The sequence below is a fragment of the Sporothrix brasiliensis genome, assembly GCF_000820605.1.
Source record: "Sporothrix brasiliensis 5110 chromosome Unknown Cont17, whole genome shotgun sequence".
NCBI lineage: Eukaryota > Fungi > Ascomycota > Sordariomycetes > Ophiostomatales > Ophiostomataceae > Sporothrix > Sporothrix brasiliensis.
In genome coordinates this window covers 786,701-812,669 of record NW_024467136.1, presented here as the reverse complement: position 1 = coordinate 812,669, position 25,969 = coordinate 786,701, and the positions used below count along the sequence as shown (strand labels likewise).

The window sequence follows — 25,969 nt, the reverse complement described above, 5'->3', positions numbered from 1 at the left end:
GGTGGGGCCTTATCGTTATCGCCGTTCAGCACAACCACTCCAGCATCTAATGTGGCTGAAGTGTGGCTAGTGTAATTCTGCCAAACTACATTCCAACCAATCACATCGCACAGACGAGTGTCGGCTTAACCATTTTCTGCAATCGCCTCTTGCTTCCGGTCCCTTCCATCACGAAGGGCCGGACGTCGAAGATTTTCTTTCGCTGCACATTGCGACGCACCAGCCACGACGACAAGCACAACTCCTCTCGGTCTTTGCGCCCTCGACTCATATACCTATCGAAACCCTGACATAAATATACAATGGCTTCTGCAGTCGCAATTGGTGCTGGCGTGGCGGTCGCCGCTTTTCTGGTAGGTGCTTTTCTTTTCCCCTCATCGCAAGATTCTTGCGACTGGCAGGGGCACACCCTTTTAGTTCCACCCACCTGCCCAAACCTTTACTAACATACGTGTTTTTGCAGGGTCGCGCTGGTCTTGTTGCATTCCGTCGGTCGCGCGGCGGTGTCGGCTCGCTAGGCAAGGCATTCTACAAAGGCGGCTTCGAGGGCAAGATGACCAAGAAAGAAGCGACGTTGATTCTGTCACTGAAGTACGTTTGTCGCCTTCTGTTTTCACAAAACGTACAACTGGCTAACAACTGTTGCAGTGAGCGCGCAGTCACGAAGGACAAGGTCCGCAAAGCCCACCGCACACTGATGCTGCTGAACCACCCCGATCGCGGTGGCAGCCCATACCTCGCCACAAAGGTCAACGAAGCGAAAGAACTTCTCGAGAAGACGACATGACACCACTTTCTTGTGCGAATAAGTGCTACCTAGGGGTTTCTCGAGGCAAGACGTGTTTAAAACGAATTTACAACTACAATGGGGATGTCGAAACTCACACGTTTTGTCGCATCGGTCGACGTGTAACAACAAACAACTACATACCGGATATCATTTTATTTTTCATAGCACTGGCGTTTGTTTTGGACTTTGTCTTATTTGTTTTATTTTATGGCTGTCTTGCGGGAAGGTGGCAGTCACGCTTTCTATTGTACTTTGTACTAGCATATTGTCTTCTAGATCCCACTCTCTTACTCGGGAAGTGTTGTCCGCGAGCAAAAATCAACACGCTCGAAAGTTCTCTGCTCAAAAACACCCCTTTCTCGTCACCACATGCTGTTCGTTGTCTTTGGTATCATGATTGGGCGCCCGGCCGCTTGGTACGTTAATTAAAATAACCATGCCATCACAGTGTGATGAGATCCTCTTGTTCATTCGTAGCATCGCTGGTTCCGGCCGCGTTGCTTTCCGTGTTGCTTTCCGCCTTGCTTGCCGACTTGCCTAGCAACTTGCCCGGCGACTTCCATGCCGGTTTTCCCGCCGTCTTGCCTGCCGGCGATCCTGACTTTCGTGTTTTCTGAGGGAAAGCTTTGTCGGTAGTGGATGGGAACGCAAATGGTGTGCCACTGTTGCTCGACGCGTAGCCTCCGGTCGGCCAGTTCAAATAAGGGCTGCCGTCAGTCATCTCACCGCCAGAGTCCCAGCCTTCCTCGAGAATGCTTGCATCCGGAATGAAACTGTGTGTTCGGAGTTAGATTAAGGTTTGGGGATTTGGGATGCGGACAGATCCAAAACTCACCCTGGGCGCAGACGTTCCGCGTGGCGCCGGAGACTCGCCTCACGTTTCTCGACCACAATTCGGACCATCGCCTGGAGAGTGTAGACTGCATCATTGCCACCATTGTGGAGAAAGTAGTGGTCAATGTCTAGGTCTGCCAGGACACCTTTAAGGCCTGTTTGTTGGTTTTTCATGCGTAGGTGTTGGTGGAAGTACTGTGTGTCAACAACTTCCAAGAACATGCCATCCGTCATATGGAATCCAATGTTCTTGATCAGAGAAATGTCGCTCTTGATATCGTGGCCAACTAAAACGACATTTCTCCGGGATCCGTCCCGCAGCTGTGGCTGCAAGATGCGGGTAACAACGTGAAGGATGTCCTTGATGCTAATGAACTCGCTTCGGCTACACGGGCGAAAAACAGTTAGCAAGGAAGGGCAAGAGTGCGAACGGTTGTAAGGTTTCATTTGTTCTTCTCTATTGACAAACCCAAAGTTAAAGTTGTTTTCACAACCCTTGACGTGCACTCGGTTGACCATGGACATATGCTCGGCGATGCGGAGATGGCGGCCTTGAATGAGAGCCAGCCAGTTTGCACACCCCGGGCCAGGTGGCACTCCGGTAAAATTCCGGGTGTCCAGAATCGCAAATCCAATCTCAGTTATAGCACTGTGGTCGAACTCAAAGGACTCAATGTCCATTGCCACGAAGACGGCATCATTCTCCTGGGCAAACGGAGGGACAGAAAAGTAGTTAAGCGACTGCATGACGTAGCGAGCGCTATTGCTTTGAAGCGAAACTATAAAGGGCGCGAGTTAGCATGCCCTGTCCACAAGAGATCCGCAGGCAAGTGGGATATGTCAGTCAAGTTCTGTCCTCACAAGTGTCGATTTTCCCACGAATCCCCATATACCGTTGAACTCGCTTTATCTGTCGACCCCATTCGCGTCGTTCACGAAGCCGCTTCATTTGCACCTTTTCCGACTTGTTTTTCTTGTCGGAGCCTTTGCCATATTGGTACGACAATGCCCCAACCTTTCTGACGAACATCTCTTTGGCTTGGGGCTTCACGTGAGCCATTTCGAATATTGCGTCAGCAGGATCGAGAGGTGGCACTGCTTTGGCCAAGGCTTCAAACGCGAGCAGGTTCGGTGCCCGGCCCAAAAACCGAGGCACTGGCGTCTTCATTTGGCCGAAGACAACGGCAAACTTGTCTCCATTGGCACCGGGAGGGATCGTTAGCTGGATTTTGAGGGTCTGGTTGATCCGGTCAAGGAAGTGCTGGAACTGGCTGGTCGGGACCAGGAGGATATATTTGCTCTCCTTGCCCTTGCCCGGATGCCACACGTAGCAAAAATCCCAAGCCTGCACTTTCAAAATAGCTTCCTTTTCAAAATAGGGCCCAATGCGCGCACCGTTTTGTTTACCGACAAACCAGGAGTGGTAGTTTCTCACAATGAGCCACGGGCAGAATGGAACGCGGTTGCCGGGATACTTATCGCCGCTCCTGGCGTCTACACTCCCCGTACCCTTGCTGCTGTAGAGGTCGACAAGTGGAATAGTCGCCGGCTGGAATGCGGGGGCTTCAGGTGACAAAGTTTTCTTCGGGCCGGCGAGGTCGGTGCTACCGTTACCGGGGCCATAGCCCTTGGCACCTTTGTTGTCCCGCTTGTAAATAGACGTGATGACGACCTCGTCATCCGACTGGTCGTCGGGGTCAAATGGGACGCGGATGGAGTTGACTTTTAGCTCTCTCAGATGGTCCAAAAGCTGCGGTGGCGTGGATGGGGAGGAGACAGGTGGGCCAGTAATTTTCGAAGCGTCAGCATCGCTGTCGTCCTCACCAAGGTCGTACGCAGCCCGGACGCGGTCATAGAGGGTCGTGCGTTCCTCCATTTCTAGCGCAAGGAGGGTCGAAAGCGGCCGTCTACTAAGTTAATTAGACAAATGAAAACTTTGCCTAGTAGATCGTTTGAAGCTTTCAGGTAGTAGTAGGGTTAAGGAAGCATCAGGAGTGCTGTGCATGAAGGAGTTGTCGAGGTCCAATGTGACAATTGACCTAGCCTCAGATCTCGCTTAAATGCCAACTTGAAGCAGCAATGGCATCGTAGAACTTACCCTTGAGCAGACAGAGCACTACGTCTCTGCTATTTTTCTAGGCTATCTTAAGTCTTTGCGTCTAGTCCGCACATCTTGTTTGCAGGCTGGTTTGTTGAAATAGAGAGATTGCGTTTTGGTTTGCATTTGTCGAAGGACATCAAGGGACGTCGCTCCTTCCTGCTGTGACACAAAACGACACGCCGTTGCCCCGCTTTTTAACAACTACGGCAGGAACGGAGAATCGAGACTAAGGCAGGTGCAACTGGTGACGTGCCGCGAAGTCAGAAGAAACTCAGAGGGGTCTTAAAAATTAACTGAAGGGGAAAGTAATTGTACCGCTGAATATGAAAAGATGACACTTTTGACTCTGAAGTCAATTTTCGCTGTTTTCCGTATCTTGATTGTAGTTGTTGACTTTTTGTCCGATGTAACTAAGCAAATATGATTTCATAAACCGTGAATTAATCCCTGAATTATTATTATTATTATCCGCCTTTCTCAGCCAGTCCTGGCTATTGGCGTCTAGCTAGGCAGAACCCTCATGGGGAAAAAACTACCACAGATCTATGCGTGAGCACTTTCTATGTGCCGGGGTTGTGCAGCAGCCCTCTAATAGGGCCTGTCGAGTGGTAATAAAGAAGAAAAGAAAAGAGAAAGAAGGCAAAACAAGGAGACAACAGGGAGGAAGTAAGAATAAAGGAAAGTAGTAGCGTTACGCTGGTGTTTGTTCAAGCGCCCGGGCAAGGCTATACTCCGGCAGCCTCTCGCTCCGGATAAGCCACCGGAGGAGTGGCCTTGCTGTGAGGCCGGAGCGCAACCGGCAGTGTAATTCATCGGTGGTGCAGGCTGTCAGAGGGTCCTAGGGATAGGGGTTCAATAGAGAGAGGATCACGAAGCAAGACAGCCAAAACGTAGGTAGTAGGATGTGCAAAATCTAATCCTTACCCCGCCTCATCGAGAGGGGAGGGCTCGGATGAGCTTATATTATTATCTGTAGAATCACCGTGGATTCTTTAACGAATAACGAGTGAGTGGAAGGGGCCTGTAGACGCCCGACAACTGGCCAGGGCCCTGGCGGCTGACGGCGGCCATACTGGCGGGCCGCGCCCCCCCGTTGAATCCCCGTACATTCAACGGTGTTTGGGTATACTATGACAAAAATAAAAAAGAGTACTAAAAAACAACGCGTAATTAATATATTTATAACATAAAAATAATTTTCTTCTACTTAATATAAAACGTGGTTATTTTAACGATATTCTTCGTGATGTATTTTTGTAGCCTCACTTTTTTGACGCGCGGGTAATCGCGCGCGTTCCTGACGGATTGATCACATGACCTATTTTAGTCACTTTTTTCACATGATCCGAGTTTTTTGTTGTACGATTATGGGACGTCCTTCCATGACGCTGCGAGATATACGTTGTAATGGGCGAAGAAACGAGGAAAGGGAAAGACCAAGCAACCGCAGTGCGCTAGTCCTCATTTCGCCTAGGTCGCCGTTAACTGGCCCGTGCATGGCCCTTGACTTGTCCCTCGTTTCCCTTCTTTCCTTCTTTTCTTCTTTCCATTCCGCACCAGTCGTTCTTCACCTTTTTATTTCTTATTTTCTCCCCCTGCTGCCCTGTTCCTCCCTCGCCTGGCACGCATGCTCTGTACCGTGTAGACAAGATGGAGAATGGAAAGGGCAATGGCATTTTCCGTATTACGACGTATTAATGTCTCTTCTTCGTAGGGAAGGACCACGCAGGATGGGTTAGTAGCATCCAGTGGTCCGGAGGCCATGAACGTACTTTCTTTCGTCTAACGTTTTCCCTTGCGGAAGGAAGCGACGGTTGCAAGCTATGCTGTCACAGTGCCTGTTCGGTGTTCGTGGTGGTTGCTTCTTTCCCATTTAGAGTGTTATGCGCCTGCCAGGTAAGGGTTGGAACAGGCTCAGAGTTCTCCATACCATCAAAGTAAATATCAAATTATATCAGTAAAATAATAAACACTTTAAAGAGTAAAACATAAAACAGTCCGCCGGTTTTTGGTATTGTACCCCCCCTTCTTTTCTGCCCTCACCTTTCTCCTGTTCTCTCCACCCTTCGTCTCCTGTCTGAAGTTCGTATCTGCTCGCCTCCCGCACCTGCACCCACTTCCAATTCGCCAGACATCCGCGTGCCGCCGCCCACAGGTGAGGCTGACAAGATAGTTGCAGTCTCTCGTCTGCAGATGCTCAGTAGGTGCATTTGGCCGTCCTTCTTGGTTGTTTTAACCATCGCAACGCTGCCGTGAAAGCGGTATGGCGCCGTGTGCTGGCAGCCAGTGGCAGGTTCAATCCACTGTGCCTCTGATGCATTCGGTTTAGGTAGAAACCTTAAAATAAACATAATGAACAGCAAGCTGCACGGTGCCATTCAGAACCAAGAAAAAAAGCCCAAGAGCAAAAAGGCCCAAGAAAAACGACGGCTCCAAAGAGATACACATACGCACAAACGCGAATACGCCAATAACAACTCAATACGACCTCGACGACGTATACCGCCCGAAAAATCTAATCGAGAATGTCCTTATTGAGCTCAACATGAGCTAAAACGACGGCTTTTCTCCAGGTGGTGGTGCGGACGGCACCTGTCCCGCGTGGTTGACAGCATTGGCCCGCGCACCAAAGGCCAGCAGCGCAGCGGTCGACCGATGCATGCGATAAGCCATGGTAAAGTGGAGCGCCGTGTTGCCGTTCCTGGCGTCGGCCTCATTGACGAGGGCGAGACGGGTGGCTGCGTTTTGCGCATCGAGCTGTGCGTCCTTGCCCGTTGGCCTGTATCGTGCGAGAAGCTGCTTGAGCATGCCCATGACGTCGAAGGATGCGTCCATTTCGGCGGCAAACCAGGGCGACGCTTCATACCGCACATGGCTGCAGTGGGAGTTGCGGGAGACGGACGAGAAAATGGACAGGATAAGTCCGGGGCCATTGTGGCGGGGCAGAGCCTCGATATCAGCGCCACGCTCAATCAGTGCCAGCATCAGTGGCATTTGATGGAACCCTGTGGCCAAGTGCAGCGGAGTGTAGTGTCCGCGGTAGCGGGCATTGATGGTGGCCGCGCAAATGGCTTTGTCGGCGGTGAACAGCCGCACCATGTCCACGGCTGTTTTACATTCGTCCGTGATAGAATCCAGCGTTGGTTCTTCGAGACGAACCGTGCCCATTGCCGCCGCATGAAGGGGCAGCAGGACGGCGACCTCGTTGTCTGGGACGTCGTCATCTGGATCGCGTAGCGGCGTTGGAGGCTGAGGCACCTGGGGCAGAAGGACTACATCCATCGTGGTCAGGAGGCGGGTGTGGTCGTCGGGGAAGAGCGCCAAGAGCGCCTTCACGCCGTCGACATTGTGGCTTTTTGCACCGACAGCAATGGGTGAAATGTAGACCTTGGCACGGCGAAAACGGCTGACTTCATCTGGTATATCGATGATAGAGACTCTATCCAAGTGGCCCTCATACACCCTCACGCCGGCCTCGACGAGCACCGCGACGACGCCGGGAGCTGTGCGGCCGGAGCTCAACGCCAGAGCCAGTGCGTTGCCGATCCCGCCGGGACGTGTCCGCCACCCAATCGGACATTCATTGCCGTTTTCGTCGAATCCCTTTCCAGAAGTCTTGTCTGGCGATATGTAATCATATTTTTGGCGAACGGCGTAGATGTCGGCGCCACGCTCGAGCAAGAAACGAATCAGCTCAACGCGCGCTTTTTTCTCAGACGGACCGATTTGGACCCAGACGGCGGCCAACAGTGGTGTCAAGCCGTCGAGGGCCACCTCGTTGATGTCCGTATCGGGCATGCCCTGGAGTAAGAAGCGCACTGTGTCGAGGCGGCCCCATGCACAGGCCGTTGTCAGCGGCGAGCCCCATCGAAGATAGTGGTCGTCGTTCCGGTACTCTGGGATAATAACGCGCATCTTGGGTGGGAGCGTGGCCCGGTGCTTCATCATAACATCCAGGATAGCGTGCCGGCCTAGCCGCGCGGCCAACACCATCGGCGGGCACAGCATTTCTCCGTCCCAATCCGACTTGATCAGGTCCGGCTCCATGCGGATCAGGTCGCGCATAGCCGGAACATCGTCGGCCTCGATAACTTCATGCATGAGGGCGAGATTCCCATAGTCTACCATTTTGTGGTAATGGGTGTATTTCTCTGACATGAGGGCCGGTAACTGTGTTCGCAAAAACTCGTATGCCTCCTTGCCGGCTGGATGTCGATACTCAAAACGCATTGTTCTGAATGCCTCCCTGAGGGCCAAGCCAGGGTCGGCGTCAGCGTCGACGGCGGTGTCGACATTGAGGCCGTTGAGGCCATCCGGACCGTGGTTGTCTTGTGTCGCCATTTCGATTTCGTCTTCGTTTTCGATTCAAAGCCTGAGTACTTGTTCTCTGCCAGGCAGCACTGTACATTGCAAGGCGACCGATTCGTGCAAGATTATCTCTACATTTTATATTCGTGCATGTTGTTGCGCATACCATCCCGGCGGGAAGGTGCGGCGCCCAAGAGGGTGGATGTGTGCACGAGTCGACCTTCCTGATGGTTGTTAGATGAGTTCCTGCTACTTTAGAACGGGCTTTGTGTGGTTGATTATTTGGATCCACCCTTTAATTAGCGGTTTTCTGTATAGCATCCTCGGGCCATAATTTTGCCCCGACCAATCCTTTCTTCTGACATTTGACACCAGGTGGTTCCTTCCTGTTCGGTTAGCATAGCGTAACATCACCCTCGGCGCTGCAAGATACACAAACAATTCAAAGTCTTTCGCCAGCAATGCCTGCGACGCTGTCCCGAGCGGCGATTTCAACGAGACTCGACGGTGTCAAACAGTCAAAAATCACAAAGCCAGAAGATCAAAAAATCAAAAAATCATGTCTATGATGCTGGACATGAAGGACACGATCGTTGGCCTCCACGCACGCCAGAGCCAAAGGCAACGGCTTTGCCTTTGGCATTCTCCAAACGACAGTAAACAACAGGCCTCGCCCACAAGTCTCTTACGAGAACTATCAAAAGAATATCAGGACGCCATCGAGATACAAAAGAAAAGCCATTGGTGAGTTTGCCCCCAAAGACAACACAGGCATTTACAATTCGCAGGCGGCGAAGTCCTCGAATACTTGAAGGCTTGAAGGACGTCAATGGCCTGGGCGACGACAAGATACCGCCACTTCCAAAGACAAAATACAAAGGACAAAGGACAAAAGGCGACGCCAAACCAATGCGCCGAGTGAGCAGTGAGATGGCCACTATCCACCATCTACCGTCTGCCATCGCCATCGCCATCTGCCCGCTATCCGGACTCAGGCCACCAGTTTGCATCAAACGCATACTCTTCGGGGTTGTAGTTTCCGAAACCTGTTCCCTGCGTTCGGCTCACAGAGGGCCATATGTAGTTGAGAGTACCAGTGCCGCCATTTTGCGCCCTAGGGGTGAAGGCGCCGCGCTCATATAGATTGTTCGCCCATGAATTGATGGCAGTGGCAAGCGTGGCTTCAGTATTACGCCGGTTTTCGAGCAGAGCCTGTATTTGGGGTGTACGGTCCTGACACAAATACCATCGGTTCTGCTCGTCCGTGGGAGTGTTGATGCCGCAGGTGAGGGGAACAGTGCGCACATTGAGCGGGTTTGCACCTCTAATTTGGTCATTTCTGACCCGATCCTCTGGAAAGTCGGTGTCGACGCCCCCGGCAAGCTCGTACATGTATTGGCCGTGGAACATGTTCAGAGCAGACACGCCAAGATACCAGTCGTATAAGCCTCCGCCACCACCCCCGACATGCAGCGAATTGCCATCTATGGGGATGTGCAGGTGGAAAACAATGAACCTGTCCACGTATCCGTTTGCTGTGTGCACTCTGTCTTGGAGATTGTCCGGCAGGAACGGGGTTGGAGATGGAGTGGCTTGCCCTCCTTGTTCCGACGACCATGGCCCTACTTCGGTTGCCGTGTAGGCAATCTCCAGGATGATCTCACTGTCGCGGCGGTAACGATATCCGCAACAGTACGAGCGGCTCGGGCTCCACCATTACGGTTGACACGACCGGTGTTACACCGCTGATCAAGCAGGGCCTTGAAACCACGGCCGAGCAGGTCGAGATGGTTATGTTGAGTGTTGCTCACATGGATGCTGGCCTCGAGATTCAGATCGTTCCCTACATGCTCACTGGCAACAAGCTCATGGACATCACGGAAAGAGGTGAATGTCCTGAGAAGGCATGTCTGACGAACCGGATTAACTTGTAAAGTCATCGTTTAGTAATACGCTACGTGCAGTACACTCCCCAGATGATCTCGTGGTACAAGAGCAAGAAATTTCCTCTCGACCGCCTCATCAAGTTCTACCTGGTCAAGAACTACCTCAAGACCGTCCGCGACATGGAAGAGGACCCGACCAACAAGCCGATTCGGTTGAGGTGAATGAAGGAAATGATGACTTGGTGACGGTCTGAGGTGTGGGGAAATGAATAATGTATGCGGCCAAGAGATTTACCTTAGTTGTCTTTCACGCGTACGTGCGACTGTTTGCATAGGAAGCAAAAAAAAGAGTAGACACACAGCACTTTCGTGAGGTTGTCTATTTACCTCTAGTCAACTTATATTAGCTAACTTAGCAGTTCACAGTTCTTTCAACATTGGTTTCGTTCATGAATACATTCCGAATATAAGGCACTAATTCCTTGATTCCTTTTTGTACTCTTAAAACGAAATCCGATAAATTTTATTAATTCAATCTCTAGTATTCATAGAACACCAAAGCTCCCTAGCCTGACCAACTAATAGAACCACCCCCCTTGGTTACTATGTAATGCTAGAAGGAGTGCTCCTGCCCGGGTGGCGGTGTGTACGGCACCTGCCCGGCCTTGTTCACAGCATTGGCCCGCGCACCGAGGGCCAGCAGCGCCGCGGCCGACCGCGGCATCCGGTAGGCCATGGCAAAATGGAGCGGCGTGTTGCCGTTGGTGTCGGCCTCGTTTACGAGGGCGATGCGGGTGGCTGCGTTTTGCGCATCGACGTTTGCATCTTCGCCACGCGGGTTGTACCGTTGTAGTAGTCTCGTGAGCACGGCCAGTATGTCGGTGGATACGTCCACGGTGTAAGCCAACTGGGACGCCTCGTGTGTATAACTACAGTTATTGACACGGGAGACAGACGAAAAGAGGGCAAGGATGATGCCGGGGCCATTTCGGCCGGGTAGAACCTCGATGTCAGCGCCTAGCTCGACCAGTGCCACCATTAAAGGTATACGGTCAAAACTCGTGGCCATGTGCAGCGCCGTATAGTGTCGGCGGTAACGGGCATTAATAGTCGCCGCGCAAATGTCCTTGTCGGCCGTGAGTAGTCGCACCATGTCCACGGCTGCTTTACAGCTGTCTGGAGTCCATACGTATACGCCACGCCACGAACCTATTACGGCTGCGTGGAGGGGTAGTAGGACAGGAACCTCGTCGTCTGGGTCCCGTAACGGAGCTGGGGGCTGGGGCACAAGGACTGCATCCGTCATGGCCAGGAGGCGCTCGTGGTCGGTAGGGAAGAGATTCAACAGCGCCTTCACGCCGTCGATGTCGTGGTACATTGCGCCCGTGGCGATGGGCGAAAGGTAGGCCCTGTCGTATGTAAGGTGAACGTGTGTGCCGACGTCTTGATCGTCTGTTTTGTTAATGCGCTGGATCCTGTGCAAGTAGCTCTGATACACGCTCACACCGGCCTCGACTAATAACGCGACCACGGCGGGGGCTGTGCTGCCAGAATTTAGAGCCCACACCAAAACATTACCACGTCCGCCAGGACGTGGCCGTAAGATATATGGGCCATCCTCGACGCTTTTGTCGTATGCCTTGTCGAGGGTCTCCCAAGGCGCCAAGGAGTCTGGCACTATGGCGTGTATGTCGGCGCCACGCTCAAGCAAGTAACGGATCAACTCAACACGCGCCTCGGGAGGGCCGCTGTGGCCGTGGGCTGCGGCTATAAGTGGTGTAAAGCCGCCGTTAGTCACCTCGTTAATGTCTGTCTCAGGCATGCCTTGTAGTAGGAGGCGTACGGTGTCGAGGCGGCCCATTGCACAAGCCTCTGTCAGCGGCGTGCCCCAGTTGCCACGGTCGTTGTCGTCTTCGTAGACTGGCGGGACCCGCATCTCGGGCGGGAGCGTAGCCCGGTGCTTCATCAGGAGATCAAGGATCGCGTGACGGCTCAAGCGCGCGGCCAACACCATCGGTGGGCACTCCATATCTCCTGGCCACTCGCATCTCAGCAGGTCCGGCTCGAGTCGAATGAGCTCGCGCATAGCTGGAAGGTCGTCGGCCTTGATCACTGCGTGCATGTGAAGGAGATCCCCAAAGCCCCAAATGTGGTTGTAATGAGAGTATTTTTTTTTGACTCTTCTGACGAGAGGGCTGGACACTTGGATCGCACAAATTCGTATGCCTCCTTGTCGGGTGGCTTTGGATACGGCCCACGAATTCGTTTAAACGCCGCCCTGAGGGCGTCGACGTCAGTGTCGATGTCGGGTGCCTCGTGGCCGTGGTGGACTTGTGCCGCCATTTTTTGCTGTATGCTTTGTATCAGGCAGTGCGTTGCTCGTTGTAAAGTGTAATTAAGATATATGCGAGATGTGCGGTCATTAGGGTGTTCAATAAACAGTATGGGCCCTTTTGAATGGCCAAAAGTGGATTTTTCGCCGAAAGGTTGGCCTCATTCCATGGTTGCTCCTGAGAGTTTGGATTCAGCCCAATTCCCCACATTTCCCAAGAACGTTCCCAGTCACGTTATGCTGACTTGGTGCCACAGACCGACCACCGGGCCGGCCAGTCCCGCCAGTAGCCAGACTCGCCAGCTCATCCTCCATTGCAGCTCTTTGAGCTACGTCCTCGTCTTCAACCTACCAGCGCATACCGCGAAACAAGCTCTAGATGACATACTACCAGTTTCCCTTCCGTCCCTGCCTACCTAAATCCCAGCCCACCGGCCGTGATAACATTCTAAGAAAACGGAAGGACAAGGGTTGGACACTTCCTTACACTTGCCTTTTAGTTATATCACTTGTCATGCTTTATTTATTCTTTTTTTATATATTTTTATGTTTACTTTGTAAGAACACGGTGCTGAGGTATTGCGCCCGAAATTTATCCCCTTCGCAGCCTCCCCACATCAATCTTTTTTTTTTCTTTCCAGCCCCTTTTCTTCCACAAACAAATACTACTAGGACGACACACGTATCAAAGTTCGCCTGGCATCCTGATGACAGGCTATAGAATGTCGACGTGGTTCCGCATGCGCCCGTCGACGGACAGCGGTCGCCAAATGTGCTTAACAGATACATCGCATTCACACTTGACGCCTTGCCACACAGGTATCCTTGCATCCATTCTTTTGTTTCTTGTTTTGTTGATAATCTGCTTTGTTTAAATTCGGTTGTTGCCCTGTTGTACGCGACATAGGTAAAACACAAGCCCCTTTTTCCAAGCTCCTATTTATTGTTTCGAGGTGAGGCTAACTTTGTCAGATGTGGGACTCCAGACCACACGCCATCACCCAACGCCATTACACCTAGGAGGTCATTCATTATACGACCGCAAACCCTTTTGTTTTAATGAGTACTTGGCTATCAAAGACAGGGCGAGCTTGTAGTGTGATAGGACTCGAGTACAAAGCGCACATAATTGTACAGGGCTGAAAAAACATACAATATAAGAATAATAAAACCGAGACTAAAAACTATGTATTATTTGTCTGCTTCCAAAGGTTACTAGTAAGTAAACACACGATTCTTTTTTCTACTCATTCCATTTCATTTATTTACACGTATGCGCGCACCTAATTTTGGCTGAACACAACAAACACACGCAACCAAACACACTCAAAATAGACTACCTCTAACCATCAACTACTTTGCAACACAAGTGCCATATGTGGCCTGGCAGCCATTAGACAAGTAACAGGCGGCAGAGGTCGTACCGCAGGTGCCTGCAGCGCTGCAGCAATCGCCAAACGCACTATAGAGACACATGGCACCGACACTCGACGCAGAACCACACTTGCCGTCTGTGGAGATGGGCACACAGTTGCCGTACTTCGCCTGGCAACCGAGCCGGCCGTAGCAAAAGGCCGGTGTACTGCCACAGGTGCCTGAAGAACCGCAACAGTTGCCAAAGGTGCTGCCTAGACACGTTGCGTCCACGGATGAGGCATTACCGCACTTGCCATCGGTGGACACGCGTGCAACACAGGTACCATAGTTGGACTGGCAGCCCTCGTCGGTGTTGCAGAACGCCGTAGTCGTGCCGCATTTACCTGACGCACCACAGCAATCGCCAAAGGAGCTGTACAGACATAACGCGTCCACACTCGATGCCGCGCCACAGGTGCCGTCCTTGGAGATAGGCTTGCATTCGCCAAAGGTCGGCTGACAGCCGAGACGGCCAGAACAAAACGCCGGTGTGCTGCCACAGGTACCCGAAGGGCCACAACAGTTGCCAAAGGTGCTGCCCTGGCAGGTGGCATTTTTAGAGGAGGCGGCACCGCATTTTCCGTCGGTGGAGATGGGGTTGGGGGTGTTTGACGGTGTTTTTGACGTTGCTGCTGATGTTGACGTCGAGGTTAAGGACGCTGTCGACGAGGAGGGAAGGGCGGACGAGGCAGTCAGCTCAACTTCAGACAGCGGACGCACACAATAGGCGGTGCCACGGACCAGATCTGCGTCACAAGTGGCTACGTGCAGGCTTGGATTGGCCAACGTGAGGACGCGAATGGAGATGTCGTTGGTCAGGCAAATCTGCGCGCAGAGGAGCGTGGCGTCGTACACGTACCACGCGGCGCATAGGGTGGCATTGGTGCCCTTGGCCACCGTAGCACCGGTCGGCGGCTTGATGGGCTGCGTATAGGGCGGCGCATAGCCGTTCCCACGGCCCCCGTTGCCGTCTGTGCTTGTGTTGGACGCTGCGACGCCGGCATACGCGCCTCCCGGAGAGGATACACAAAGGGTGGCTCCCCAGCTGGGTTCCGTGGCTGGCGCCGGCTGGAGGTTGGAGCAGTTCCTGTTAAGCATGGTGTTGTACGCAACGAGGGTGTCCATGGAATTACCCGTCGCGTTTCCGATGCTCTGGCAGGTATCGTCTGGCTGGACCGTCCAGAGTGTGTCGCATGTTTGGGGTAAACACAACACAGCGCCCACAGTCAATGCCTTGCTGCAGTCCCGCAGGACCGGGTTGATAGCAAAGAGGGTGGCGCTCGAGGCCGCGTTGGCGACGGCAATGGAGTCGCACGTGTCACCACTGGCTACGGTATAGTGTTTACCGGAGACGCAAACCGGCGCCGTAACGTCGACTGGGGTTGTTCCCGTGACTGCCGAAGCCGTCCCGTTAAAGTTGCCAACGCCCGTAAGGCTACAGTGAGACGCAACGTACGCATAACGCGCTGCAAAGCTTGTGTTGTCATACGCGCCCGAGTACGCAGACGCTTCCATGAGCTTGAGCTTCTGTGTGTAGCAGTACGAGCACAAGTCGGCCACGGGCAGCGCAGCAATGTCCGCAGCCGCCGGGAATGCAGCAATGACATCGTTGCAGTTGGTGCCCGTGGTTGGGTCGACAAAGCACGTCTGGTTCCAGTTGCTCCACAGACGATCGACCACGCTAACAAAAGGCACGTTTGTGCCGGGCAGGTGCGGTGTCACGGCGCACGCAGCCGCCACGCTCTGGCGCACATACGCGATGCTCGCCTCGCACACGGCTTCGCACACTAGGCCCGTCAGCGTCTTGTTGCCCGTGCTTCCTAGGTAAGCGTCCGCCGTAAGCAGGTTGCGGGCGCTGTCGTCGCACTTGACCGTCTGGTACAACGCAGCCTCGCAGGCCGAAGAAAGGCCGAGGCCGGCCAGCGACCCGGACGCAAACACGGACCAGCCAGCAAACCGGTCGCCAACGATCGTCGTGGCACCCTCGAGCCAGCCTAGAATGGACGCCAGGAAGCCGTTCTGGTTAAGTCGGCCCACGGTGACCGCCGTACCGAGCGGCGTGACCATGTTGACAATAGCCTTGGTGCACAGGTTATAGATCCACACGTTCTCGCTCCGCTGTATGTCCATGGCCCCATCCTGGCAGTTATTACCAATCTCGCAGTTCTTAGCGTACGACTGGAACCAGCTGTACAGGCCTGCGCTGTACACAAAGATGTCGGTCGAGTCGAGGATGCGCACCGGCCAGGCCAGGGCACAGCGCGAGTTGGCGGCGATGGGCAACGCACAATCCGTAAATGTAGGGTCATCGGGGAACATGCCCGGCACGAATGGGGCCGGCGCTCCCGGGCTCGGCTGGAAATAGGGCGACTCGGTCTGCAGCATGCTGCAAAACAGGTTGCTGGCTCGCGAGAACTGGTACTGGTACAACACCGAGTGCTCGGATGCGGAACCCCACAGCCACGTGGGACCCTGGCTCTCGATCAGCACGCCCCGGCCCGTATACACATTGATCATGTCCTGCGAGGCGATGTCGAGGTCGTGGTCCGCCGTCCACACCCAGAAATTCTCAATGTAGGCCGAAGCAGCCGGCGTCAGGTGGAACAACAGCGAGGCGGCCACACAGGCCGGTTTGGGCGTGCCCGACGTCGACATGGGGCAGGTTGCAGCCTGTAGGCTCGAGCCTACGTTACCACCGACGCGGATGTGCGAGTTCCACATGGCCGCAGAGCCCTTAGCCGACGAATTTGTGCCCTCGTGAACGTTCCACTCGACCACGACGGCGCCGGCAGTTGGGCCGATGACGGAAAAGAGCATGTCGGAGATTTCCACGGTGCCCGCATCGCCCGCGCGACCAACCTGAACGACGGCGCGCGGGCTGGTGGCGTCCTGGAACCGCGCACCGCGCCCTGCAATGGTGGACCAGGCCTGGCCCACAATGCGGGAACCCAGGGGGATATGAAGCGTGTCTGTCACAACGTAGACGCCATAGGGGAAAAAGACAATCTGGCTCGCGTTTGCGGCGGCTGCTAGCGCCTGGTTGAGGGCTGCCGTATCGTCGGTGGCGCCGTCACCCGCCGCGCCCTTGGTCTTGATATTGACAATCGCGGAGGCAGGGATGCTGGCATCGGCGTACGTGGGCGCGCTCCGGGTGAACCAGTTGCCACTGCCCACAGGCAACAGCGACGCGGGGCGCACGGGTGCGGTGATGGCGTTGCCGTTTTGGAACACGGACGTGCCGGATGTGCCGGATACAATGTTGCCAAAGCCCCACGACGCCACCTGCACGTTGCCCGTGCTGCTGCCGGCGAGCAGAGTCTTGGCGGCCCCCGTGTCGTACACGGCCACAGGCGCCTGCACAAAGAGGCTGTTTTGCAACAGAAACGAGGAGCTGTTGTCCGCCACCAGCGTGGTCTTGATTGCCGTGTCTACAAAGTAGAAGACACAGTCTGTGATGATCATAGAACCCACGCCCTGGCCCGTGCTGCCTGCGGAGCCTCCAGCGCCGTCGACAATAGTGATGCCCACGCTCGGCCCGTTCTTTGTACTGTCGCCGATGATAGTGAGGCCCTGCAGTAGCCACGCCCAGTCCCAAAACACCTGAATGCTCGTCAGGCAGCCCGAGAAGATAAGGTTGCGCGCCGTAAACTGCTGGTTGCCCAGGTACGCGCCAAAGTTGCCGCCCTGGAAGTACAGGTCCGTCATAAAGCCGCCGCTACCGTTCTCCATGTACAGGCCCTGCTGCGTCGTGCCGTCCTTCATGTAAAAGTCAATGTTTTGCAGGTCGGTGCCCTGTGCCACCTGCCAGTGGATGCCGCATACGTAGTTGTTGGCGGGCGCGTTGGTAATGTCAATGACAAAGTTACGCACCGAGCGCAAGAAGTTGCTCTGCGGTACGTACCACTCTGCGCCATTGGCCCCGTCAATGTACACGTCTGTGAGCACCACTGCGTAGCCCACAAAGCTGGCGGCCGCCAGCAGCGTCGGCCGGGCCGTCGGGTCACCCAAAAACTGCGTGTTGTAGTACATGATCAACGTGTCGCTGACCAGGTACGTCCCACTCGGAAAGTAGATCACCGCCGGCGTTGCGGTGCTAGACCCGCACGTCTGTCCGCAACGGCCGCCATCGGTGATCGCCTTGTTGATAGCCACCGTGTCGTCTGTCTTGCCATCACCCTTGGCACCGTAGTCCATCACATTGCGCCACACTTTGTAGTTGGCTGCTGCGGCATACGGCGCCACGCCGTTCATTGCCATGTTCGCCATCCAAAACGACGAGGAAGCGGCTGCTGCCCGGGCCTCGACGCCGTCGGAAACGCTGGTGGCATTGTCCCCCGACGCTGGCGAGGTCTGGCCTCAGTGCTCGGCTTTGAGCCGGGCCGCACGGTCCGTGTAGTCTGCCCCGGCAGGCTTGTTGGTTGTGCCTTCGGCCACCACGCGTGCAGCCTTTGCTAGCTCAGGCGAGACAATGTAGTCGCGCGATGTCGTGTTGCTGTTTGCGGCGAACGGCGGCACACTGCCAGTACTGGTGCTGCTGCCATTGGCCATCAAATGGCCTCGCCGGCCAATGACCGGGACAGTTGTGTTGCTCCTGCCGTAGGATGACGCGTTGCCAGCTGGTGGAAACTGATACGTGTTGAAACGTGGCTGCTGCAGCTTCAGCTTGTTGGCTGCTGCGATTGCAGGTAGTGACGCATTAACCAGTGCATAGGCATCGTCTATGGCTGTGTCGCGGGCGCCGTGCAGGTTGTGTTCCTGTCGGTGGTGCAACTTGTTGTGGGCATGGTGATGACTGCTGGCCGCGGCGAGAGAGCCCAACGGCCCAAGAGCACAGAAGAAAAGCGCGTATGCCAGGGATAGCATGGCTTTTATCATTAAAAGACGTGCCATTTGTTGTCAGCCAAGGCGACGGTTTTGGGTGGATGTAGAGCGACAGAAACAGTCAGGATAAGAAGTTATGTAAACGACGGTCTTATTTTTAAAGCAGGAAACAGAAAGAAGAGGGGCGGAAATAGAAAGAAAAAGAAGAGAAAGACGAAAAGGAAAAGAGAATTATCAAAGAAGAGGACAGCAGATTAGAGAACAGGAAAAATAAAAAATCTGGCAGCTGAATATTGAATGGCTGCAGTGAGCCTTGGAGCTGCACTTGACTGTCCGCAAAGCTACTGGTATCAGGTCATTGCTAGGGTGGATTTGGTAGATACAAACAATTCTACAGAGTGTACGAAATAAAGTCGGACGTGTTTGTATTTTTTAATGCCGTATTATTTAACTATTTTTAGTTATTTATTTTCAATGTTCAAATGCCCAAATAATCACCCTTTGCCGCTTTATCCGTCGCCATTCACATAGCTGTAAGCATGCTAGTTATGGTCAGTAATTGATAGTTTATTTGTGGGAGTGACTGGAGCGTCACATCGTAGCTACGTCGTAGATGCGGTTATGAATTACGAGAAGTCCATGGTTTACGACAAGCTTCTTTCGGGGTGGGGGGGGGGGAGGTCTTCGTATGAAGTCGTCTGTTATTGACACCCTCACCTTAATACGGGAGGGAAGCGCCGAACCTAAAAGGCTTGGCGGCCCCACAAAATAAGAAATTAAGATGAAATCACAACTTTACATCCATCTCTTGTCGGTTGGTTCAAGCTTAGCTGCGGACTTGAAGTAGTACGACGGCCGAACGCCGACAGTCGGGATGCAAAAGATGCATGCGAAATTGGATTGAAAAAGAACCTAACCCAAACGACTCCATTCGAGACCACATGGCCCTAATTCTCAGGTTTCAATTATGAGTGTCTAGTTTCCCCTCACGACTCCCTTTCAGCTGGCGGCTTGCTGCGCCGGGATTACTGGCACCTACATGCGATGAGGACGGACTTGAGATGCCTATTTTGTATTCTTACGTGGGGGAGTAGTCGGTAAAGAGCGGAAATTATCGTGAGCAATATTAGGTTGACACATTGATGAAAATAGAAAGGGACGGTGCTCGACCCCTCAACTCATATAATGGCATGATATTGGGGGTTCCAAGAGGGGTGGCAGAATTTATGTCGTGAGGTCCGGATACACGGCACGGCCAAGATAGAGAACAGTACGAGCGTAGGTTTCTTTCTTGTCTCCTTCATTTTAACAAAAAAAATCGTTGGCTCATACACCTCATCCATGAAAGTGTTAACCACCGAGGCCAAATTGTAACACTGCAAGGTCATGTCATCTATGGATAGCCCTTGCCATCCATCCCCTATCACCGTACACCCTACGAATTATTGTCCCCGATATGTCGGGGGAAATAAAGCTACATGCTGGCATTCTTTTCTTTTCTTGTCTGTTTTTTTAAATTTTGTCATGGGTGATTCAGTATCCGGCCACCCTTGTGCATTCGTCTTTTCCTTTATTATTTCTATCTGGTTCCTACAAGTCTTCATTGTCTATTTTGTTGTTCGCCAAATTTTTCGCAGTTGACACAAACCAAGAAAATACGAAAAGATCTATACCATCACAGCATCTATTTACCTTCTCATGCACGTGCTCGCCACCCTGACCGTGCTTGCCTCTCTGGCGGCTTCGGTCGTGGCAGCAGAGTGTAGCGCCACGCAGCCCTGTGCCATTGGGTGCTGCTCCAAGTATGGCAACTGCGGCTTGGGTCCTGACTACTGTGCGGCCGCGAACTGCGTGTCGAGCTGTGGCGCCAAGTCCGAGTGCGATCCGGGCGGCTGGGGGCTGACTTACGCCAACGCAACGGCGTGCCCGCTCAACGTGTGCTGCAGTGCATATGGATTCTGCGGCACCACGCCCGAGTTCTGTGGCACATCAACGGTCGCAGCACCAACCTGCGATGTGACCAGTACAGGTATCGGACGGGTAGTTGGTTACTACGAGGCTTGGGCGACGACAGAGCGGCCATGCAACGGCATACACCCAGAACAGATCCCACAGGGCATTTACACGCACGTGAACTTTGCCTTTGCCAGCATCGACCCGGCAACGTTTACCGTGGTTCCTGCGGCAAACACCGACAGCGACCTGTACCAACGTCTACAAGCAATAAAGACGCGCGATCTCGGCCTACAGACGTGGATTTCCATTGGCGGCTGGACGTTCAACGATGATGACCAGCCGACGCGGACCACGTTCTCTGATCTAGCGGCCAGTGCTACCAACCAAGAGGCCTTTTTCGCGTCTCTCCTCCAGTTTATGCAGACGTGGGGCTTTACGGGTGTCGACATTGACTGGGAGTACCCAGAGGCGCCTGACCGCAACGGGCGCGGCGAAGACTTTACCAACTTCCCGGTCTTTCTGCAAAGGCTACGTGGCACACTCGACGCGTACGGCTTTGGCCTGTCGGTGACGCTGCCGTCAAGTTACTGGTATCTGCAGCACTTTGACCTGCCGAGGCTGCAGCCGTGGGTGGACTGGTTCAACGTTTTGGAGTACGACCTGCACGGCACGTGGGACATTGGCAACCAGTGGACGGGCGCGTTTCTTAACGCACACACGAACCTCACCGAGATCCGCGGCTCGTTTGATCTGCTGTGGCGTAACAACGTCGACCCGGCCAAGATTAATCTAGGCCTCGCTATGTACGGCCGCAGTACGACGGTGGCCAGCGCGGCCTGCACAGCGCCCGGCTGTCCCTATCTCTCGGGTGGAGATCCCGGGCAGTGTAGCGAACAGACGGGCATCTTGCTGAACAGCGAGATTGAGAGTATCATTGCCGCCAACGGCCTGGCCCCGACGCTGTACGCGGACGCCGCCGTCAAGACCATTTCCTGGGGTGCCAACCAGTGGGTGTCGTTTGACGACGCCGACACGTGGAAGATTAAAGGCGACTATGCCAAGTCCGTTTGCCTAGGTGGCGTCATGGTGTGGGCCATTAGCCACGACGACATTCGAGGCACCTATGCAAAGCAACTGGCCGGTGCACTGGGCCGTACAGTCTTCATCGACCCGGCCACGAATGTGACTGCTGTCGTCACAAACGGCTTTAGCCAGGTGGACACGTGTCAGTGGTCCAACTGCGGCGCGGGCTGTCCGACCGGGTTTGCCGAGGTGCCGTTAAGCACAGACCCGCTCGGCGGCAGCCTCACAGATGGCACGGGTTGTTTCGGCGGCAGCGTGCACACGTTCTGCTGTCCCAAGACGGCGCCGCTGCCGGTCTGTGCGCTGCGCGGTTTCCAGGACAGTGGCGTTTGTAACCCTGGCTGCGCGGCGGGCGAGGCCGAAGTGGGCGCGCAGTCAAAGGGATGTGCCGTGGGCTACCAGTCGGCGTGCTGCCCGGTGGAAAGCAGCAGCATGGCGCCGTACGGCGCGTGTGCATGGTTTGGTGCCCCACCGCTCTGTTCGAGCCCCGGGTCCGTGGCGGTGTGTCCCAGCAGCCACCCCAACCACGTGGTCTCGTCGACCAGCGGCCAGGGCGGCGCGGGTTCTTGCTGGGTCGGCGCCATGAGCTACTGCTGCACCGCGAGCGCAGCGCCCAACCAGTTTACCGAGTGCGCCTGGAACACCAAGGCGTCCAACGCCATTGGGGCATCTGCCGTGTGCGAGGACAGCTGCCCCAGTGGTGAGCTTCTTCTGGCGCGGCAGCAGGGCCTGTGTGCGCTCGGCAACGAGGCCTACTGTTGCAAAGGCCCTTCGATTGCGGTCGTCGGTGGCCTCGGCAGTATCGGTAATCTCGGGCTCCAACTGGGACTGACAACGGTGGGGGGCGCCAACGCCGACTTGGCCGTACTTGCAGGCACGGATCTGGAAACCAAGACGGCAGACATTCTTCGCGCGTGTCTACAGGGTTTCTTTCTCGACCCGACGTGTCCGGCACTGTGGGCATCAAGCATTGACGAGAAACTCTACGGCACTATTTCGCGGCGCGGAAACATCGGCGTCAACTTGTACTACCAATACGACTGTATCACAGAGATCATGTCGGCCGAGATCTCGTCGCCCAGTCCCTCCGAAGTGGTCGCCGATGCTTGGAACGAATTTCAGTCACAGACGGGCGTCGGCTACAACCAGTTGCGCGTGGATGTAATGCCTTTCGACGACGGCCAGATTATGAAGGACCCATTAGCGCTGATCAGCGAATACCTATGCGATCCGTTTGCAGCTGAGAAGGACTTGATCCAGAGCTCTGAGACCGCTGAGGCCGCCTTTTGCGAGTATCCGGGTCTCACCGGCTTCGAGGACCCCACGCCCGTCGAGGAGGGGGAGGTCAACCCGGACGTTAATGTAGACGCCGATACAGCCCTCGCAAACACGTCATCGCTGGCGCAGCTGATTTCCCGCAAGATCCAGCTCAGTGGCGCCGATAACCGTGACCGCACCGGCAATCGCCCGACTGTAGTCGGTGTGCTCAACGCAATCAACAACGGGGTACTAGGCATCTATTACCTACGCTGGATTAACCTCCACAACAATGAAGAAATCATCTTGGAGATTGCATACACGGCAGTCGAAGCACTGGCTCCGGCAGAAGAGGACCCGCCGGCTCCGTTCCTGCCGGATATGCTCCGAGATAACACTCACACAGCCACCGGCAACCCTGACAATTACATTATTTTCCACCTGCATATTCCTATCGACGGCAGGACGTTGCGGCCTGTGCCTGGCGACGGCTTCCAAAACTGGTATCCCGGCGTATCTGTTGTCAACATGTATCACGGCCAAGTCTTTGGCAACTATGCGATAGGCTACGACACCATCGTTCCAGATGACCGCGTCCAATTTCGACGTACCGGAGGCGCCGAAATGCTCAACTCCCGTACTGTGATCCTCACTTGTAATATCCAAGGTGGACCCCAGCTGAACCGCTGGTACTTGGGCCGTAATAACATCGACCGAATACGTCAATTACTCGCAGAGGACGAAAACTACGGACGTCGCACTGGAACCTATGCCACCCTCCTCAACACGTGGGCAATAAATCTCTTTGCTCTGGGCGTCTTTAGCCCCATGGCGGACAATGGTGACGTTGGTAGTCTCAACTCGTTGTGGCCGACCGTGTCCCGGAGGCTGGACTCACCGCGCGGGCGCTACCAGCCGAGATGGCTTGCGTTTGATCGAAACTGGCAGCCCTATTGGCCATAAGTTGACGGTGGTGGAGGCATCTGACTGTGGCCGGAGTTAAATTGATAGCGGTTGATGGAAAGCATATCATTAAACAGAGAGCTGCGTCTACCAGACAATGCGGTGCGTGCATAAGTGTACCGTTAAGGCAAGCCACGATAAAGTGTGTTTACATCTTTATTTTTCCGTACTCGTCATAGGCAGTAACATGTACGAAGAACTAAGAGGTAAAGACAAGCATATAAAAACGGGGTAGGATACCTTACCTAACTATCAACAACGGAATACCGCACATAACTTAAAATAAATAAAAGCTAACCATATGTATAACTTAGCGGAATGCAAGAACAGCCGTCGTGTGAGGGAACTGTTGCGGAGGATCCTCTGGGCCATGAGCAACCCGATCCGGACTGCAGATAGTTGTCCAGACACATCAAAATCAAGGCCGTATTTCGTCCACTTGCGATCATCGCAAAGAAACATCACAAAAGAAGCAGACATCAGCTCACCATTTATGTCGGTACTTCCACAACAGCAGAAACAAACAGAATAATCCGAGGTGAGGGTACAAGGCTGAGCAGGTGCCGTGTAGACCACCACCCGGGCAGAAGTCGTCATTCTAGTTTTATTTTAAAGCCAGAGTATTGCACTACACTCCTTTAATACTCAAAGGTATTATTTATGATGCGCTTGGGCCAGAATATATCACAGCGATTTGTCACAATATTAATCTTGACTGCAGTACGTGAATTGTGGAGGAATAAGAGACAAGAGCACATCAGACCAGACCGGGCCTTGCAAGAGCTGTAGAGAAGTGTGGAGAGTTGGGATTCTGCACGTTGAGCCACAATGATAACTTCCCGTTGCGCATGAGATTGGGCAAGTCTCCGACGGAAATAAAACAGTCGAGCAAAATACAATAGGAAAACACCCATCACCGCGAAGGGCGTAACAAAATCCATCTCACGCAATACACTATGCGACCTCGTAGGCTGAGTCGAATGAACTATGCATTTTTCACTGTCAACGAATAGTGAAGGGTCAATTTGGTGGAGGTTTATTAGATTGTTTGTTTTCGTACGCTTGTAGAAACTACAGCCCGCACTTGTTTCTTGTCCGTTCCCGGAATTTAGTTTGTTGCATCTCCCAGTCACACCTCCCAATCTTTAAACATCTTTCGGTCTGGCATATCATCCGCTCTCTTCACTTGTCATTCACCAATGTGCGGCCCATGTACATCTCAAGCCAGCACACCATTAAGCTCCCTAGTCTGCCCTAAACACGCTCGGAGCGGCCCTTGATGACTGTGGACAGGTCGCCCACCGGCAGCTGCAAGGGGAAGTCGACAATGGCAAGCATGATGGCAAGCAGAATGTACCATCCACATGCACAGGTAACAAAGAGGATGGCACCACCCGCCTGGAACAGCGTCGTTACGGTCGCAGTCGTGCCAGAAATGTCCTCGGCCATGTACCAGAAGGCGGCACCGAGACAGGAGAAGGCCGGGACGAGCGTCAGGAAGATGAGGACAAAGACAGCGTTGGTGCGCAGGGAGCACACGAGCAGAATGAGGGCGTAGAGGCCAAAGGACGCGAGGAAGAAGCCGAGGCTGGCGTTGAAGCCAGGGTCGGCCAGGCCCGACTGCAGCGGCTCACCGTCCTTTGCGTAGAAGCCATAGGTGCCAAAGCTGGGGCAGAGGATGCCGCCAAACGTGAACCAGAAGCAGCCGACGCTGGAGAAGACGATGGAGGAAAACGAGTTGCCGAGCACCCACTCGAGGAGGCCGCTGACAAACATGAGCAGACCGCCGAGGAAGAAGTAGGCGGGGATGATGGACGCCGCAAAGTTGCTGGCCCCACGCCAGCCCATGAAGGTGCAAGACAGCGGCTGGAGACAGAGAAGGAAGCCAATGAGGGCCCTGGACCATGTTAGCAACGGTACATAATTTGTTGAGCGGAGGGCGTCGTTGTACACCAACATACATGGGCGTCGGGTTGCCGTAGGTCTGGCGCAGCTCGCCCTTGACCTTGTTGTGCGGCGAGAGATAGAGCTTCTCAAACTGCTCGGCGCTCATGACGACGCTGCGGTTTGTCGCAATCTCCCGGAGGGCCTCCATATGGTTCTTTTCGACATCGGGCACGCACCCGTTGGCTTGGAAGGTCTCAAACTCGGTAGAGTTGGACATGGTGATATCTTTGTCGGTGGTGACGTAAGGAAGGACAAGAAAAGGAGGAGAGAGGGGA

At 54.1% G+C, this 25,969-nt stretch overlaps 8 protein-coding genes across 8 annotated transcripts; 2 read left to right on the top strand and 6 right to left on the bottom strand.

Annotated features, from left to right (window-relative positions):
- Positions 1-302: 302 nt before the first annotated feature.
- Positions 303-787, top strand: SPBR_03312 (uncharacterized protein; the record flags this gene model as incomplete). The annotated part of the gene is made up of 3 exons (XM_040761615.1): positions 303-353; positions 464-591; positions 649-787. The coding sequence occupies 3 exons, from the start codon at positions 303-305 to the stop codon at positions 785-787; spliced, it is 318 nt and encodes a 105-aa protein (XP_040620221.1).
- Positions 788-1,232: 445 nt separating this feature from the next.
- On the bottom strand, positions 1,233-3,500 carry SPBR_02433 (QDE-2-interacting protein; the record flags this gene model as incomplete). Its single annotated transcript, XM_040760736.1, has 4 exons — positions 1,233-1,563; positions 1,626-2,009; positions 2,094-2,403; positions 2,486-3,500. 4 exons carry the CDS (start codon positions 3,498-3,500, stop codon positions 1,233-1,235), a joined length of 2,040 nt encoding a protein of 679 aa, XP_040620220.1.
- Positions 3,501-6,275: 2,775 nt separating this feature from the next.
- SPBR_02604 (uncharacterized protein) lies at positions 6,276-8,066 on the bottom strand (the record flags this gene model as incomplete). The annotated part of the gene is made up of 1 exon (XM_040760907.1): positions 6,276-8,066. The coding sequence occupies one exon, from the start codon at positions 8,064-8,066 to the stop codon at positions 6,276-6,278; it is 1,791 nt and encodes a 596-aa protein (XP_040620219.1).
- A 2,466-nt stretch (positions 8,067-10,532) lies between these two features.
- SPBR_09121 (uncharacterized protein) lies at positions 10,533-12,262 on the bottom strand (the record flags this gene model as incomplete). Its single annotated transcript, XM_040767247.1, has 3 exons — positions 10,533-11,080; positions 11,129-12,031; positions 12,178-12,262. 3 exons carry the CDS (start codon positions 12,260-12,262, stop codon positions 10,533-10,535), a joined length of 1,536 nt encoding a protein of 511 aa, XP_040620218.1.
- A 1,342-nt stretch (positions 12,263-13,604) lies between these two features.
- Positions 13,605-17,924, bottom strand: SPBR_02191 (LysM domain protein; the record flags this gene model as incomplete). Its single annotated transcript, XM_040760494.1, has 1 exon — positions 13,605-17,924. The coding sequence occupies one exon, from the start codon at positions 17,922-17,924 to the stop codon at positions 13,605-13,607; it is 4,320 nt and encodes a 1,439-aa protein (XP_040620217.1).
- A 99-nt stretch (positions 17,925-18,023) lies between these two features.
- SPBR_03304 (uncharacterized protein) lies at positions 18,024-18,530 on the bottom strand (the record flags this gene model as incomplete). The annotated part of the gene is made up of 1 exon (XM_040761607.1): positions 18,024-18,530. One exon carries the CDS (start codon positions 18,528-18,530, stop codon positions 18,024-18,026), a length of 507 nt encoding a protein of 168 aa, XP_040620216.1.
- A 1,656-nt stretch (positions 18,531-20,186) lies between these two features.
- On the top strand, positions 20,187-23,747 carry SPBR_02226 (uncharacterized protein; the record flags this gene model as incomplete). Its single annotated transcript, XM_040760529.1, has 1 exon — positions 20,187-23,747. One exon carries the CDS (start codon positions 20,187-20,189, stop codon positions 23,745-23,747), a length of 3,561 nt encoding a protein of 1,186 aa, XP_040620215.1.
- Positions 23,748-25,001: 1,254 nt separating this feature from the next.
- Positions 25,002-25,911, bottom strand: SPBR_03108 (uncharacterized protein; the record flags this gene model as incomplete). The annotated part of the gene is made up of 2 exons (XM_040761411.1): positions 25,002-25,644; positions 25,709-25,911. 2 exons carry the CDS (start codon positions 25,909-25,911, stop codon positions 25,002-25,004), a joined length of 846 nt encoding a protein of 281 aa, XP_040620214.1.
- Between the last annotated feature and the right edge of the window lie 58 nt (positions 25,912-25,969).